General features: G+C 38.3%; 1 protein-coding gene across 1 annotated transcript; it reads right to left on the bottom strand.

Moving 5' to 3' along the window:
• Window positions 1-6,031: 6,031 nt before the first annotated feature.
• Window positions 6,032-15,353, bottom strand: rab38b (RAB38b, member of RAS oncogene family). The gene is made up of 3 exons (XM_084731274.1): window positions 14,969-15,353; window positions 10,946-11,223; window positions 6,032-8,993 (listed from the first exon to the last, which is right to left on the bottom strand). Exons 1-3 carry the CDS (start codon window positions 15,198-15,200, stop codon window positions 8,844-8,846), a joined length of 660 nt encoding a protein of 219 aa, XP_084587400.1. The 5' UTR covers window positions 15,201-15,353; the 3' UTR covers window positions 6,032-8,843.
• Window positions 15,354-16,917: the final 1,564 nt, after the last annotated feature.

The following is a 16,917-nucleotide window of genomic DNA, read 5'->3' as shown; positions in this document are numbered from 1 at the left end:
AGTGATGAATAGCCGAGCTCATGAGGTCTTCAGAGGACTCATCTATCTTTCAACCTGGACAGATATATTAATGATTTAATACCGCACTTAGTCTTTCATGTTTCTCCCTCCTGAGTCTCAGTCACTCTCTCCCACTCCTCTCTGTTACTTTTAATTTACTTTCAGAGTTTCTCTTTCTTCTCCACTCTTTCTTCACCCCTCCTCTCTCCTTCGTTCTTTCCCTCTGGAGGTTATTTTAATTAGCAGAGACTGATATTTCATCTCTCAATTTTCTTTTATGTGAGCAAACACAGCGTAACACTCCCTGGATGATTACAAAACTATACTATAAGATCTTTGCATCACAGTAATGTTGGTCATTCTCATTGACTAGTCAGGCTGTTATCATAAAGAGAGAATTAAAGGAAGATCAGCTCAGCCTAATAGATTTTGGCATGGGGGAGTGGGAACCGAGAGTCGCCGAGGTCTCAGGGCTTAAGGATGAGAAAGTTGCACTAATAGAGGAGGGAATTTACTCGTGAAGGCATGTGCTGGTGTTCACACGCTGTCGTTAGGTTTCAAATCCAATCACTCTCAAATGGCTGTGCTTTAATGTGTGTGTGTGTGTGTGTGTGTGTGTGTGTGTGTGAGCGCGCGCCAGCATGTGTGCTTGTTTCAGTAGTGTTTATCTTTGTGGTTTTGTGTAGAAATGAGACATCTTGGCAGACACACTGTATGAGTCAGTGATTTTACCCCGTTCATATTCAAAAACTTTAAGGGTGGCTTTCCAAAAATAGACCTCCCAGGTTTATTCCTATCTGTAGTATGAAGTTTGTTTTACAAAAGAGATTTATTCATAACCTATATCATGCGTAGTCTTATTCATACAACCAAAAACAAACTAGAGAAAAACAACAACAATCTAACTAAACTAGAAAATTTATTTTATTTCTGAAAATATGGTGAAAATGGATTTTTATGACAGTATTTTCATGAAAAGAGATATCCAATATCCCCTCAGTTTAAACCTCTGACTCTAATACATCAATTAAATGAATCAAGGATTTTGAACCTGTCTTTATTCACTGTTCAGATTTCATTAAAATTAGTGCACATTTAATTAGATAATGAATCATTTGCATAATTGTCTTTATGTAACAAATCAACTGGGAAGTATCATGGCGAAATCTATTACTTAAATTCAATACAAAGACATTACGGGTGAAACTACCAGTTTCAGTCACTTTCTCACTACTTTTTCTTTTGGCTGTTTTTTCTTCTAGATAAATTAAAAGTTTAGAGATATTGGTTATATATGCCTTGTCTCCAGTGATGGAACTAGATGGCACTTGGCTCGTGGTGCTCAAATAAAATAGAATAAAATAAAATAATAAAAAATTCAAAAGCAGTGTCTCTTTCCAAAAATCATGACTTGGTTACTCAAGATAATCCACACACCCTGTTGTGAGGAGTTTTATGTAGGACTTACTTTGTTTCTAGCAGAAAGAAAGTAGTTCTGGTAGATTGTCCCGCAAAAAGAAAGTAGTTCCTACATGAAACTGCTGACAACAAGGTTGTGGGTTATGTTGAGTAACCGGGTCATGATTTTTGGAAAGAGACACTGCTTTTGAATTTTAAAATTTATTTTTTTTGGTGCTTTGAGCATTATAAGCTGAGTGCCATTTAGTCCCATTATATTGGAGAGAAGAGAGGAACATCTCTACAGGCGGTGTCTCCAAAACTCACCAAAAACTAGTTAGATAAATAGCTCTACAGGCCAGGGGAAAAATATGAATTTTTGCTTTTGGGGTGAACAATCCCTTTAAAGCCTTGTTGTCTGATCTGTTGTCTGTTGTCTGAATATCTAACTTCATTAGATTTCATTAGATTTTTCATTCATTTAATTTCATTTCATTAGATAATGTAAATACCCAGCTGAGGAATGTTCATGGTGATATCTACAATGTATTAGTTAAAATCTTTTACCCTCTTGACTGTAGTATAGTGTTTGTCCACACTGTATGGAATTGAACTATCTATGAAGGACATTTTCTCAAATTGAGTTCTTTCTCATACACACACCAAACAAGTTTTATTTTTATCTATAAAGTTTTTTTTTTTACTAAGGAGTTTGTACATATATCATTCAAAGTCTGATTTATTTAACATAACAAGCGATTTCTTTGTTAATGCTGTTAACAGTATTTTTTAAGATTTCTGTTGGAAATGCAAATGTATGCATAAGTAACAATTAAGCATACAATTTTAGAAAATGTGTTGTATGAAAAATGGTTGTCTTAATGTAAGTAATCAACTGGGGAAGTTTCATGGTGATATCTAGTAGTTTTATCCTGTAGTGTCTTATATTTTGTCTATAAGGCTGTTTTCATAAAATCATTTTTTCTCATACTTTCAGCTGGAAAATGTCCACTTCAGTAGCACGTACACACACCAACCTTTTCCAGTGTTGTTCCTATCAATATTAAGGGATTTGTTCATAGCCTATATAATTCATGCCCTGATTCATATAACATTTTTTTCCCTAAATGTTATATATATATATATATATATATATATATATATATATATAAAATGGTGAGAATGGTGGTGTCTTATGGTTTATGTGTCAGCAAAATGAAACAAGAATTTTGAACCTGCTTTGATCCAATGGTCAGATTTCTGCTCTGAAAATTCTTAAAAACTTGTAATACAAAAAAAAAGTAGTGGGGACATTTCATGATGACATTTACCCTCTTGTAGTGTCTCAAGTGAATAAAATGCCTGCGGTGCTGCTAATTTGACAACAGATGGCACCATATGAGCAATTACTGCTGGTTAGAGCAGGGTGAAAGACGCTAGATCGGATCAGATAACGTCTCTTCTGTCATCTTGAGTTCTTGTCGCTGCATTATGTAACTTTCCAACAGTCGCTGTGGGTCTGCATGTGATTAAGCTGGCTGAATGTGTTCTGACCTAATATATAGAGTTATCACTTATAATCTGTGTGAATTCTGTCTGGGAAATATCTCAAAGGCAGTTTGAATGTGACCCGTTTGATGTGTCTGCTTCTGTTTACCTGTGCACACTCTTGATGAGCTGTCTCTAACCTTTTGTTGCTGCAAGAATTAAACATCGCTTTTCTTCCATCTAATTTTCTTACTACCTGCTTCTCCCCCGTCTCTCTCTCTGTCTTTCTCTCTGAGAGAATATGTGGGTGTCCTCTGTAGGTGGTTCTCTGGCAGAGCCTGAGAACTACAGCGAACACAATATGTTGGGCTCATAATCCCAGTAATGAATAGTCAGATCTGTGCCAGCTGTTGTCATGGGAAGAGTTAACAGACCAAAACTGGAAAATTTCCTCCAAAATAAGTTAAAGTTTAATCGTATTGTTTTATTTTAATTACATCTTTTTGGAAATGTAATTACCCCACCCACTCTCACAACTTCATCAACATTAAGAACATTACCGAACTGAGGAGTGAGCTGAGTTTCTTATGTAAGAGTTATTTATGTCTCTTAGATATTGCTTGATGGATTTCAGATGACAAACTCTTTCCAAAGTGGTTATACAGCATCCTCTTTGGATCATTTGATGGGTTGTTGGTGGTGATGTGTTAACGTGAGCCAAGAGCAGACGACCAAATCTAATCCCTCAGGCAGAGAATAATCCACGCAGTCATGAGGTTTTTCCTAATGAGAACCTGAGAGTCCTGGATCAGCCTGAGGACACCACACACACACACACACACACACACACACACACACACACACACACACACACACACACACACACACACAGACACACACACACAGACACACACACACACACATTTCTCAGTATAAACTAATGACATTTGAAGGCTGATTCACTGTCTCTTACAGTGTTTTGTGAAGCTTAACTAAAGTATTGCAGTGATCCTGAGGCTGTGAAATGGTTTGTTTCAGGTTAAAGATTAAACGGATAGTTTGGGTTATTTGAAGTGGGGTTGTATGAGGTACTTAGTCAGCGTATTACCTATGGTTGTCAATAGGCTCACAGTTTGGAGAAGCAGCAGGAGTAACCATGTATGAAGCTAAACAATATACTGCTGTGGACAGGGTCAGCAGCAAAATGTATTTTAGACGCCTAAAAAAGGCCTATCTAAAAAAAAAACCCATCAGTATCAGTTTAAGCATGCACTTGATTAAGAATATTTATACTACTTTACTTTGCCCTCAGGTGCTGTTATGTAAGCCAAATATTGCTTTCTCCAAACCAACCAAACTCCATGGGCAAAATCAATTATTTTACCTTAGACAGGAGTTTCTGCCTCCATCCCCTAGTTTGTTTGCGTTATTGCGTGTCTTCAGTGTTTTAAAATGTTAGTGCAGATTCACTTAAGTGAATCAAGGCTGCTGTAGATCAGCAACTCCCTTGTTCTATGACATAAAATTCCTGTTTTTGCAAAAGGAGGTTTGGAGAGAGCAAAATTTGTCATATGTAATGGTGGTTTCCTGTTGGAAAAATATGTCTGAAGGCATGGTAAAGTGGTGTAAATATTCCAAATACAGAATACACTTTTTCAAGAGGAGAAATCTATAATGTAGTTTCTGTAATAAATCATAAAATCACTACGATGAATACAAGATTAAGGAAACATTAAGTTAAGTTGAAATACTTGCTTCACTTGACATGAATACAGCTGCGGTGTCTCCTTTGAAATTTAATCGTTCAAATTAATGCCCAATTTTCGCCAGATGAGTTGTAAGAAATCATTATTATTCTTGTAAAGGCGTGGTTGTTTTTAACTCTTAAATTGAGCAAAATGTTAATGGAGTTTGGCAGGCGGTGAAATCGTAAACTGATAGTCCAGAGTGTGGTATTTCAGAACAGAGGGCTGATTAACCTTCAGTTTAGGACTGGTCTATTGCTTTTTTAATTAACTAAAACACGTTTAAGTGTTGATCCTGTCCTTTGCAGTACATTGCTTAGTTTCTGTGCTGTTACTCATCCGTACTTCTATAAACTGTGGCATGTCGAGCACCATCTATTATTGGCAATACACTGACTATCAGCAAGTACCCCTTACAACCCCACTTCAAAATAGTCCAAAATATCCCTTTTAAGTGCATCAGTGTACCGTGGGTCACATTATATGAATGTGTTAAAAAAACAGACATTGAGAAACTAGTTAATTTCTTTTTACTACTTTACAATAAATAATGAACTATAACAATCCACAAGTGGTGCAATCAACTGACAATGGGACAAGACATTAAATAGTTTCCCACACAGACAGGCCTGTGTGTGTGTGCCTCTATGTGTGTGAGTTCAAATCAGTTCAAACATCTATAGTGTGACACCATGCTGGTGGTGTCACACAGTGCATGATGAGCCAAGCTAACGCTGTGAAATTTAAATTGCATTGTTTAAGTCTATCAGGCCCTAACGTGCTGTAAATTACCACCAAGAACTCACCCAGTAACACATGACACTGTTGTGATCAGGCTTACAAACACTGTGCAAACGCAGCTGATGAACAGCAACCAGAGGAAACAATATATCAATTATACACTTACTGTACATTTGTGTAAATAGCAACAAACCACAGAATGCAACAGATTTTATCTGGCTTTGCCACATTTTATATAAACTTCAAAACTTGGTTCAGCTACCCTGGCTTTTACAGAAGACACCACTCCCAAGGGTAACACTTTTGAAGGGGGGCAGTTTGAGGATAGTGAATACAGTGGTTTTCATGCCAGATTTGGCTCTCGGCACCCTGGGACTGAGTCAGTTTATTAGATAGGTAGCTCCACAGCTAACTAGCTAATGACAGCTACAGATAACAGCAGGAAATTATTCATGACGCTGTTACAAAAGCATTTGATAGTTTAATAAAACTTAATGACATGTTTATGAGAAGTGCAAAATGTGCCACTACTTGAGGTCAGAGGAAGTATTCATGACTCACTTATAATAGTCTCATGAAGACCAGTGTCAAAACCAACCATATATGACAGTTTAATGCAATGTTAAAACATAAAACTAAATAATTTAAGTTTGATAATGTCCAGTTATCATAACAAAGACTTTATTATCCAAATGAAACTTAATGACACCAGTCACATAAACATTCCTAAAGACTCCTTTATGACAGTGTAATGGCACTTATGCACACCCCTTCAAACAAAGTGCTACCAAAAAGAAAAACATTCTTTGGTCATTAACCATCCAAACCCTATTGTCATCATATAATGTCAAGCTGTGGACTTTTACCAAGACATTCCAAACAATGTCAACTTTGCATTAAAAAAATGACACAATTAACAAAGTCATAAACATTCATAAAGACTTCTACACGTTGACACGGGCATGACAAAATGTTACCCTACTGAGAAAAAACAGAGGTGCAGGGTCACCAAAAACACTTCACATACATGCAACCAGAGTCAATTTGCTGGAAGATCAATCAAAGTACTGCATCTGTGGGCGTGCAGTCGAGCCTGTGCATGGTTTATGTAATGTTCTGTACATACTGTATGTGAATCAGGGAATGAGAGAAAAGAGGGACAGGGGACTGTATAAAAGAAAGACACTGGAAGCAGCCGTATTGAAAGAGGACAGAGAATTTTTCAGGATAAGAAACAATAGCTGGGGATTGAGCAGAGTGGGAGACGAGAAAAGACGAGGTAAAAAAAGCAACAAGGACAAGGAGGGTGGAAAAAAATCTGAGTGTGTATAAGTGTGTACGTGTATGTGCATTTGTGTCTGTATGGTTGTGAGTACAGCAAGAAATAGCTTCACAAAGACGTTAGAGGATACCCATAAAAAAGACTTGATCTAGTTACCATGGATACAGAGGGTTCGGCTTTGGCAAGTGAACTCATGAGAATGTCCAGTTTACATCCAGACAATCAACGTGATTTTCCTTCTGAAGATAACGAATGCACGTACACAAATTAACCACTTCTGAAAAAGAAAAAGAGACATCACTTTGCTAAGATACTGCAGCCAAATCTCTTAGTTCTGACAGCAAACTTGAGACAGAAGGACAACCACTCTCTTCCATTAAGAAGACAACATGTCTGACAAGCCTTTTGTCACAAACTGGCTCAGGGAATGCAGCAACGAGGGAGCCCACGCAAGAGATGTACTCAAAGCAAGGATAATTTATTAAAACTAAGGTGAAAGTGAAAAAGAATTTTAAAAAAATGGAGTGTGTAGATCAGAAATGTCAGCTGTGCATGGATGTGTGTTTTATGTACTATGGAGGTGGTGAGGGTCAAACCAAAAGAAAGTGATGCGGGGCGGATGGGAGATGTAGAAATGAAGAAGTAGGAGGAGGCACAGCTACCAGCTTGATCGCCTAAAGGCCCAGGTAAGCTGACAACCCTGCAATGTCAGCTACTTGCCATGACAGTGGGAGGGGGCGGCATACCTTTGATTGTCTTTTGGCGAAAACAGCAATTTTACATCACAGAACACTGGAGTTGCTTGTCAACCAGTGCCTTGATTGGTTGCTTTGTTTGTGTTATTGTGCGACTTTGGTGCCTCCAAACCGACCATTTAAAAAAACTAAAGTCACGCAATAACACAAACAAACTGATCGAAGCAGCGGTGGACCAACAACTTCCGTATTCTGTAAGATATTGTTTTGTCCACGGAAGAATTTAACTAGTGACTTCATTTCACCACTGGAAAAGGTTGTCTGACAGCAAGATAAAATGCTGAAAATATTCTAAATATAGCATACACTTAAACTGACATAGATTTTTTTAGGTAGCTAAAATATGTTTTGCTCTGACCCTGTCCACAGCAGCACATTGCTTAGCCTCCTACATTGGTGCTCCTGTTCTCTAAAGTGGGGGCGTGCCAGCTGCCATCTGCTGTAGGTAATACATTGACTATGGTTGAGAACCTCATTTAACCCCACTTTAAAAAATCCAAACCATCCTTTTAAACTTGATCAACTGCCCACTGGTCATAAGGAAGGCTCCACTATGTTTGTTTGTCTAAGTGTTAAACTCTTGTTTTCTTTGCAGCTGCTCGCCCGACCAAGATGTTTCTATAAATACTAATGTGTTGCTCCTTACATCGCCTGATTAATAAAAGCTGATACAATAGTCAGCTGGAGGAAAGGTTTTAAACAGAATAACATAAAACATAAACCATTCGTAAAAGCATACTGTAAATAAATTAAAATCAGAATAAAAAAAAGCAATGCATGTGCAAAATTCACATAATTACATAATAACAAATCTGAATCCACTTAAAGTGGTCAATACTGCTTTCTTTGGAAACCCGCATGTCTCTCTCACTGTTGTTTTCACCACATGTATGTGGAGGTGAAGGTAAACAGATGCAACACAAGCAACACAATCATTCATGTTTGAAATGGTCCTGTTTTCATTCTGTCATTACAGCACGCCTTTAGGGTATGTTGCATCAAGAATGATAGGAGCATTTAGTCCTTTTGCTCAGTTCGGTCAGGCAGGTGAGTGCTATGTGCCAGTCTTTTTCCAAGTGAACTGTTGTTAGATGAGAATATAATAAAAAGAACAACTCCGAAAGGCAAGGTTGGCAGTTTGATACCATAGACAAGGGTGTTATACTTGTTTGTCTTTAAACTCAACTTTATGATGAGTTACCAAAAGTCTGTTTAATAAATGTACATTTGTCCATGTGATTTTAGTTTGCAAGCTCTGGTCCGCTTGTAATTGAGCACATAAACATGCAGCAAACTAATACTTCAACTCTGGTTTGAAGCAAAGAAGCTAAACTGAGCCACAGGTAAGGCTGGGTAAGGCGTGTGGTGTGCCAGTCCCTCTTTGTCCTTCTGTGTCTCCATTCAGTTCTGTCTAGCCATCACTCCCTTTTTTCATTATTTGAAACAGCCGGAGCAGCTCATCTGCCTGTAGGAGTCGGGCTGAGGTGAGATGGTGTCTGGTATCACACTCTTCAGGATATCGTTCTCCGTGGCCATGATGTGTTTAACCAGGAAGTTTGCCGCCTCAGTGATGTTGAGATTGTCCTAAAGGAGAGAAATCAACTGCAGTTAGATATTGTATGGCTCTATAATGTGTTTTAATTAGATTTTTTTTTTCAATTTGTACAGTTTCATAATGTTTTTGCAGTTTTAATTTTTGCTTTTCTTTCTTTTTATTACTTTTGTGACAAGGGTATGCAAAAAAGCTGTGCAGCATTTTAACATTGATTTAGAGTATGAATGTCAATGTTATGAATGAAGCCTCAAAGTACTTGATACAGCCATAATTATCACTTTGGGAAAATATCAACTTTAGGATAATTAGCTTAGCCTTTAGTGCACATATTGTTCCAGCTTCATGCACCTCACTGTCAGTACACGTGTGATGCATTAACAGAGGCCGACTGAGAGCATTCAAAATGTGGGTAACAAGCGTGCTGCACCTTGATTGTGCACATTAATGCATTTGAAACCATATGAAAGCTGTAAACATTATGCTTTCAAACAAAGATGTACGTGTGTCTTTGCATAGCCAACCTCTGACACATCCGACTGAACCTGCACCCTGTAACCTTTGATCTTTCAGAATGTTGAGTCCTGATGCCACAAGAAGGGCGGCACACGTACGCTGCTGCAACACACTAGTGTCAACAGAGGATGTGTGAATGAAGACACCATTTTAAGAATTTTGCATGTAAACCTGTACAGAAGAGAGCTAGTCAAACCCACACAACTATGTTTTAAATTCCAGTGAACATCCCAGTGTTTTTGAGCATATCTTGTGTCATAACTATGAGGAAAATATGTGATGCACAAAATATCTAGAATTGTTTATTTCAAAGTAATGCTACTGCCATAAGAAAACATGTAATCTTCAATTTTAATATCTAAATCAACAAAAGTTTGATAAAGCTTCAGTGATATGTTAAATTAAGCAAAATATATAAGTGATGCGGTCCAATAGTTTAAAAAACTTTGAATCTACTCTAGGAAATATTGTATTAAATAAGTTTTCTTTGACTGAGAGCAGATCTCCCTGAAAGATGGATCAGACAGAAAAAAACTGTTAACAATGCTCTAATACTTTTAACTTTTCACTTCAATGACTTGTTCTGACCCTGCTTTGTAAATTTATCTCACAGAGCCACTTTCCATGAGGATATGAAATTCCAGCTGGCTCTGTGGGGATGTTTTTCACTGACTGAAGTGACCTGAGTGGGAGATGATCTCCGCTGAGTGTGTCAGCGGCTCACTGCAAAGGCCCATTCATTGTAATGCTGCTGATTAAAGCAATACTTCAACATTTTTGGAAATTTTTCACATTCTTGCTGAGAGTTATATGAGAAAATAGATATCAGTCTCATGCCTGTCTGTTAAATATGAAGCTACAGTGGGCAACCACTTAGCTTAGCTTAGTATAAAGACTGGAAACAGGGGGAAACAGCTAGCCTGGCTCTGTCTGAGCACATCAAATCTGCCACCTCTAAAGCTCATTAAACAACAGAGGTGTGGACTTGAGTCAGACTCAAGGCACATATGTGATGACTTCGACTTGACTTGACAAAAAACAAGACCTGTAACTCATCTTGGACACTAGGAAATGAATATAAGGTTGTATGTAGGCTGTGTCAGAATAAAATGGCATTTAACCACGTGACTGGAGCAACATGTAACCACATTCAGCACTGGCATGTGGACATTAACCTGCAAGGAGAGCAGGCTGCTCGTTCTAGCACTGCTAATGTTTGCCACACTGTGTGACAGCTAAAGTTAGCATTTTGTGAGTCATTGTCATGTTTTATAGGATAATCTGCCATGTTGATAATGTATGACACGAAGTGCCACACATCTCGGCAGCATTTCAAATATGATTTGGTTATTGAAGAAGAAGTCTTGCTTTATCAACTGAAGAATGTGACTGACTGATTGACTGAGTAAGACTAAATTAAAATTAACATAACATTGACAGGGACATTTGTCACCAGGCCTTGTCTCACCTTAGCAGAGGTCTCAAACCAGCCGACAAAGCCGTGGTCCTTACAGAACTGGTCCATTTTGATGCCGTTGTTGGTCAGCTCCCTGCCCTGGTCGCACTTGTTAGCCAGCAGCACGGTGGCAATGCTCGTTCCATCAGCCAGCATTAGTTTGGAATCCAGGTCCTCTTTCCATTTGATGACAGCCTCAAAGGTTGTGTGCCGTGTTACATCAAACACGATGAAGGCTCCCATGGCTTCACGGTAGTACACTCGTGTCATGTTGCCAAAACGTTCCTGACCTGTAATAAGCAAACATGTTACTTACTTATGTCTTTTTTGGGGGCATTACATAGGGCATACGTTTTTTTCATGGAGACTTAACCTAACCCTGCCCATAACCACTCATAACCACTATTTGCCCAACACTTGCCCTACCTCTAACCTAACTCTAATCTTAACCACTGACCCCAAATATCAGTATTTTTTCAACTGGGGACACAACTTTTACAGCCATCACCAATTAACTGATGTTGATTTTGACATGTGTTGTGGAAAATAGCTGAAGTCATACCCACACACACACTGGGAGCAACAGTGTGGTTCTAAGCCTTCGGTTTGATGACAGATTCTCATTGTTTTCCTGCATTTTTGCAGCAAAACAACTAATACAGCTGGCATTAGGACTGCAGTTAGCAGTGCCTGCATTCCCATGAAACAGCACATTCCTCTGGTCTTACTGTCACGTTGCACTTAACTAGTCAGTCAATGCCACTGCTTGTTGCTGCTGATAATAGGCCTACTTGAATTAAATCTGCATTTGCCCCAACCTGTAATGAAAATAAACTTTGACCCAGACTGTAACCGTATTCACACAATATATCTGTGAGAATATAAGTATGTGAAGTATCTGTGTGCATGTATGTGTGTTCATCCATGCTTGTGAATGTAAATTAGGCACTTGAGGAGCAGTCAACATGACATGCCCTGGGGTTGTGTGTTCTGCTGTCTAATGTGAGCACTTCTTGGTCCAAAACTGAGCATGTGGGCGTGTGCATCCTGCTTGTTTTACATATCATGTGCTCTCCCAGCAGAAAAGTTTATATGGCTGATAAATTTTAATGCATGAGAGTCTACTTTTGTCTTGGCTTTGCTAGAAATCCTTCTATAAAGACTTAAAAAAGCATTGAACTGCTGTTTTGTAACTGCTTTTCCCCATGTATTGGTTCCCATGTTTCATTTGTTTTACTCATAGTGATATGTATTCCTACTACTGGTCATGGGTCAATACATCATGTGCAGGATAACGTACAATGAGTGGCATGGCAAAATAAACCACAACAGGATGATGCAGCAGCCTGATGTGAAGCAGAGGAGTCTTGAATCACTCTGAAAGGGTTTATTTTGCCATAATGACCTGCTCACTGTACATTATCCTGCTTATTACATGGCTGCTTACTAAAAAATACAGTATTTTGATGCTAAATATTAATGTTTAAATTATTTTATTCATTTAAAAATGACTGTATTGCTCCTTCATAGTCTGACTTCTGCAATCACAGAACTGTGCCCATAGCAACGGCCTGTTATTCATAGCAACGGTCTGCTATATAGAAATAACAGACCTTAGAATGCTGTAATTGACCAATCAGAATTGAGTATTTAACAAAGCCATGTAATAAAAAATAATAGCCCCCCCTCACAAACATGAACACACACATATGCTGGTGCACATATATGCAGACATTTCTCTGCTTTTAAATTGATATTATCATTGTTGTTGCTATTATACATATTTTTTGATTATTAGTTTGCCATCACTTGTATTATTATTAGTAGTAAATTTTTAACCTTATGTTGGCTTCATAGAGGGCCTCTGGGTTTTTTGCCTCTCTTTTTTGACCCCATAGTATGGCTAGGGAATGAGGGAAAAATATTTACTTGGGAAAGGGAACAGAATCTTTATTAACAAAATAAGACTGAAAAAAACAAACAAACAAACAAACAAAAAAAAAAACCCCACAGGTAAGCCCAATCAAAACTCTCCCTGCTAAACAGGGTATATTATTTGCCATCTTTGCCATTTTTTTTATGTGTATTTTCAATTGTCCAAAATAAAAAAGGACAAAATGCTGCTATTTGCCCCATGAGTAAGAGGAAATGGAAAAACTGACAGGACATGGATCGAGAACTTCCTCCTTTCATGCAAGACAAAGTACCATCACTCAAAATGACACACTCACAATGAATCCTCATTTGGACTGGTGTGACAGACGCAGACACACAGGCACGTCACATGTCTCACCTGACACGCTGTCATTCAATAAACCGACAGCTGCAATTTACAGTAAAAGTTTTACAAAGCTTCAACGTACAACTCGTAAAATTTAACACTCCATAAATCATGACAAAGCAGAATTTCTCCGTCCCTGCTCCTGCTTAAGACAAATTTCAAGCAGGTAAACATGACTAAAGAGACGTGACTTATAATCTCATTTGATGGATCCAAATTAACCGTTTAAAGCATGAGCCTCGATGTGTGTGTGTGAGTGAGTCATGATGTTTTGTTTTTTTATTTAGGCTACAATGATACTCCTGTGACTGCCCTTTAAATCTCCCTCACATGGGCATAATCACATGAGGCTGCAAACCCATACCTTGACTGAGTGACTAGATGACAGCCTGCTGGTCTTCCCTCAGCAACAATTTGTGTGTGTGTATGTGTGTGTGTGAGAGAACACAGCTTCTGTTAGAGACCAACTCCCCACAGTGACAGTGCAACACGGAGCCTTGAATGTTTCATAATTTTATAGCAGTCATGCCTCACTGTCAGTTTGAAGATAAGTCTTATCTCTTCAAATCATCAAGTTTTTAGGAACTACGACAAACAGCCTTGCTACATTACATATGCACTTTTTTCAAAGGGTTCCTTAAATCTAAAACAGAAAAATACTCTAAATGTAGGCTATAGTGGTGTCCAATACATATACATTATACCAATCAATGAGCTGCAAATGAACTGGACCCTGCAGATGATTTTATTTTAATTGTTGTAGTGACAGCAGGATTTACTAGTGCCTGACCCATACATCGGCCCAATATTGGCCTATTCTGGCTAGAACTGTCAATGTCAGTATCAATATTAGGGTCTGACTGATATTGGAGTTTTGGGGCCAATGCCAATAAGAGAAAAAGAAAGAAAATAATTATAATATCAATATCGGCTGATTTCTGTATTACAGAATATAATATAAACAATGCATTGATCCCTCAAATATGTTTACCACTTGTGACAAAGATACATAATGCAGGCAGGGTATTTTACAGTTAAACAATTAAACAAACACAACTGGAGCAAAAATATATGTTCATATTAAACCCGATTTAAGAAAAATATACATAAAATGCTGCCTATAAAGCTAACAAACTAAAACAATCTGTATTTTCTTCTGTAAAAAAGTTTTCATGTAGGCTTATATTGAGCAACATGTATGCCAGTGCTAATATAGACAGATACAGCTGTGATAGACCAATATCGGGCTGATAATATCGGCCAGTCAATATCAAATATAATCAGCAAATGTGTGCATATAGGTCTATATGTCTGATATGTGTTTATAAGAAAACATTTTCTTAACAGAAAATAATGGAGATTGTATCTTATATTCTGTTCAGTGTTTGTTTGTTTTTTTATATAGTCATTTATAATTATTAAACATATCACTGAAAGTTTATTGTCCCAGTGCCTTGATGTTATATTGGACAATAAAGTTTTATGTTTGACTGTAAAATATCTGGCCTGGATTACAAATCTTTTTTATTTTATATACAGGCTCTATATATGTTTATAGTTACATAGTTTTATTTTTTTTTTATTATAATTATATATTGTAAATTTCTTTTGCTTCCTAATGTCAGTATCAGCACCAGTTCCCAAAATCCAGTATCAGAGGGCCCCACTATATTCACAGCAAATAAAATACATGTTATTTATTTTATTTGCTGTACAGTAATAACAAAACATATTGAACTTCTTCACTGTCCCACCTGCAATGTCCCACAGCTGAAGCCGGACAGTCTCAGAGTCCCAGTTGAGCACCTTCAGGGCGAAGTCTACCCCGATGGTGGCTCTGTAGTTGGTGGAGTAGGTCTGGTGGACGTAGCGCCTGATGATGGAGGTCTTCCCGACCCCCAGGTCTCCGATCACCAGGACCTTGTACAGGTGCTCCTTCCGCAGGCTCTGCATGCCGTTGGAGTGAGATGACGAGTGATTGGTCATTATTCCACCTGTTGGAGCTCAGCAGCAGCTCTCAGAAAACTTTGACTCGCTGTTGTTGGGAGGGAGTCTTAAGAGGCTTCGTCCAGCTGATCCAGTGTGTCTCCCTCTGCCTGTTGAGTGTAGGACCCGCCCTCCCCGTGCAGGAGTGTGCTGAACAGTGTGATGCCTTCAGGGGCTGTGCTGCTCGGGAACTTGTGACCTCGCCTTGTCACCGTGTGGAGACGCGCAGAGCGGTGCGCACGGCTTATGGGAGACACTTCACAGACAGTAGTTCCTGGAAGAGAGCTTCGTGACTCTCGGGTAATATGCCTCATATGAAACTGATGACTGTTGCCATATTTTAACCCTTTGTGTGTCACGAAACACTTCCTTCATTTATGATGCAATGGATGCAGGAGTGGATGTCTGTAAAAAGTGTCCATCCTTTTCAAACGCCAAATTGAAACTCCTCAGGTTATCTCCAAAGAGGAAATGCTCCTTAAATGTTTGTTTACGTGCAGCTCAAAACTGCAGTCATGTCACGTCTAGATAAAAGCTATACTCGCACAGTAACTGTAGTTAATATGGAGGCACAATACAGATTTTTTTGAGCCAATAACTTTGAAATTCTGATACTATAACCACTCATTGTAAAAGGAAGTTGATATAAACTGTAGTTTATGCACACCTGAGGGTCAAAAAGCTTAAGATATTAGATTTCATAGCTCTGATCGAACTTAATCTAACTGACAAGATGTCAGTGAAATCACTATTTCAACAAAAAAAACAAAAAACAAAAAAAACCATTTATCATTTATCATCATTGTTGGAATAATGAATAATAATATAAATTTCCTATAATCAGCTGATAATTTATTGTCACCAATATTTATCATGCACCTCTAGCAGTTAGACAGAGTTCTCCCATTTTAGTCTCATTGAAAGCCATTTGTAAATTTGTACAAATCTTTATCTGCTGTACCTTTTAACCACGTTTAGCAGCAGGAAATACACAATCCAACTGCTGGATCAGTCATCTCAACCACAGCGGCATGTCATTGTTATTATGTCTCTTCCATGTCTCATTATTTACAAGAGCCCTCTAGTGCACTCAACAAACTGAAAGTTTCAACCACAGGTCATCATCGACAGGGTGGTGTTCCTCTCTCTGGAAACACATTAGCCACTTGCTCTTCAGTATGGACTGTAAAATGAATGTCTTAAATGAGGGGTTCAAAAACGTATCCTAATCAGAGTAATACACTTCATTGATTTTGTTCATAATTAGATTTGAATATGTATACAGACATATTAAATCAAATCACTATAAGCACAATCACAGATAGCAGATCCTTTTTTGCCTATTTATATACAGTCTACATAAATATTGAGGCCTGTTCCAAGAAGTATGTTTACTGAGACATCAGGATAACTTTTCTGAGAAATCAGAACCACATGAGGTGTGGAACATATGCTGATGTTACTCAGTACAGGCCCCCAGACCAGGTGTAATCTGCCAAATTGGATCAGTGAATTTTAGTGCATTCACTCAGACAATAAGATGCAAAGAGGCTGGAAGTCTGCAGCTTGATTTACATATTCAGCTGTACTTGTTCTCTGGGGGAACCACTTCAACACAAGGGCTATTATGTCATGTGAGGGGCTTCCCACAGAGCCCTACAGGACACCCTAGAGTGAATACGCTGAATCCCGCTGCTTCTTGCCTCTTTCAGTGTAG

Source organism: Lutjanus erythropterus, chromosome 11, assembly GCF_056507025.1.
Source record: "Lutjanus erythropterus isolate fLutEry1 chromosome 11, fLutEry1.hap2, whole genome shotgun sequence".
Taxonomy (NCBI): domain Eukaryota; kingdom Metazoa; phylum Chordata; class Actinopteri; order Lutjaniformes; family Lutjanidae; genus Lutjanus; species Lutjanus erythropterus.
Note: the sequence above shows the minus strand (reverse complement) of the source record. Positions and strands in the feature narration are given on the sequence as shown.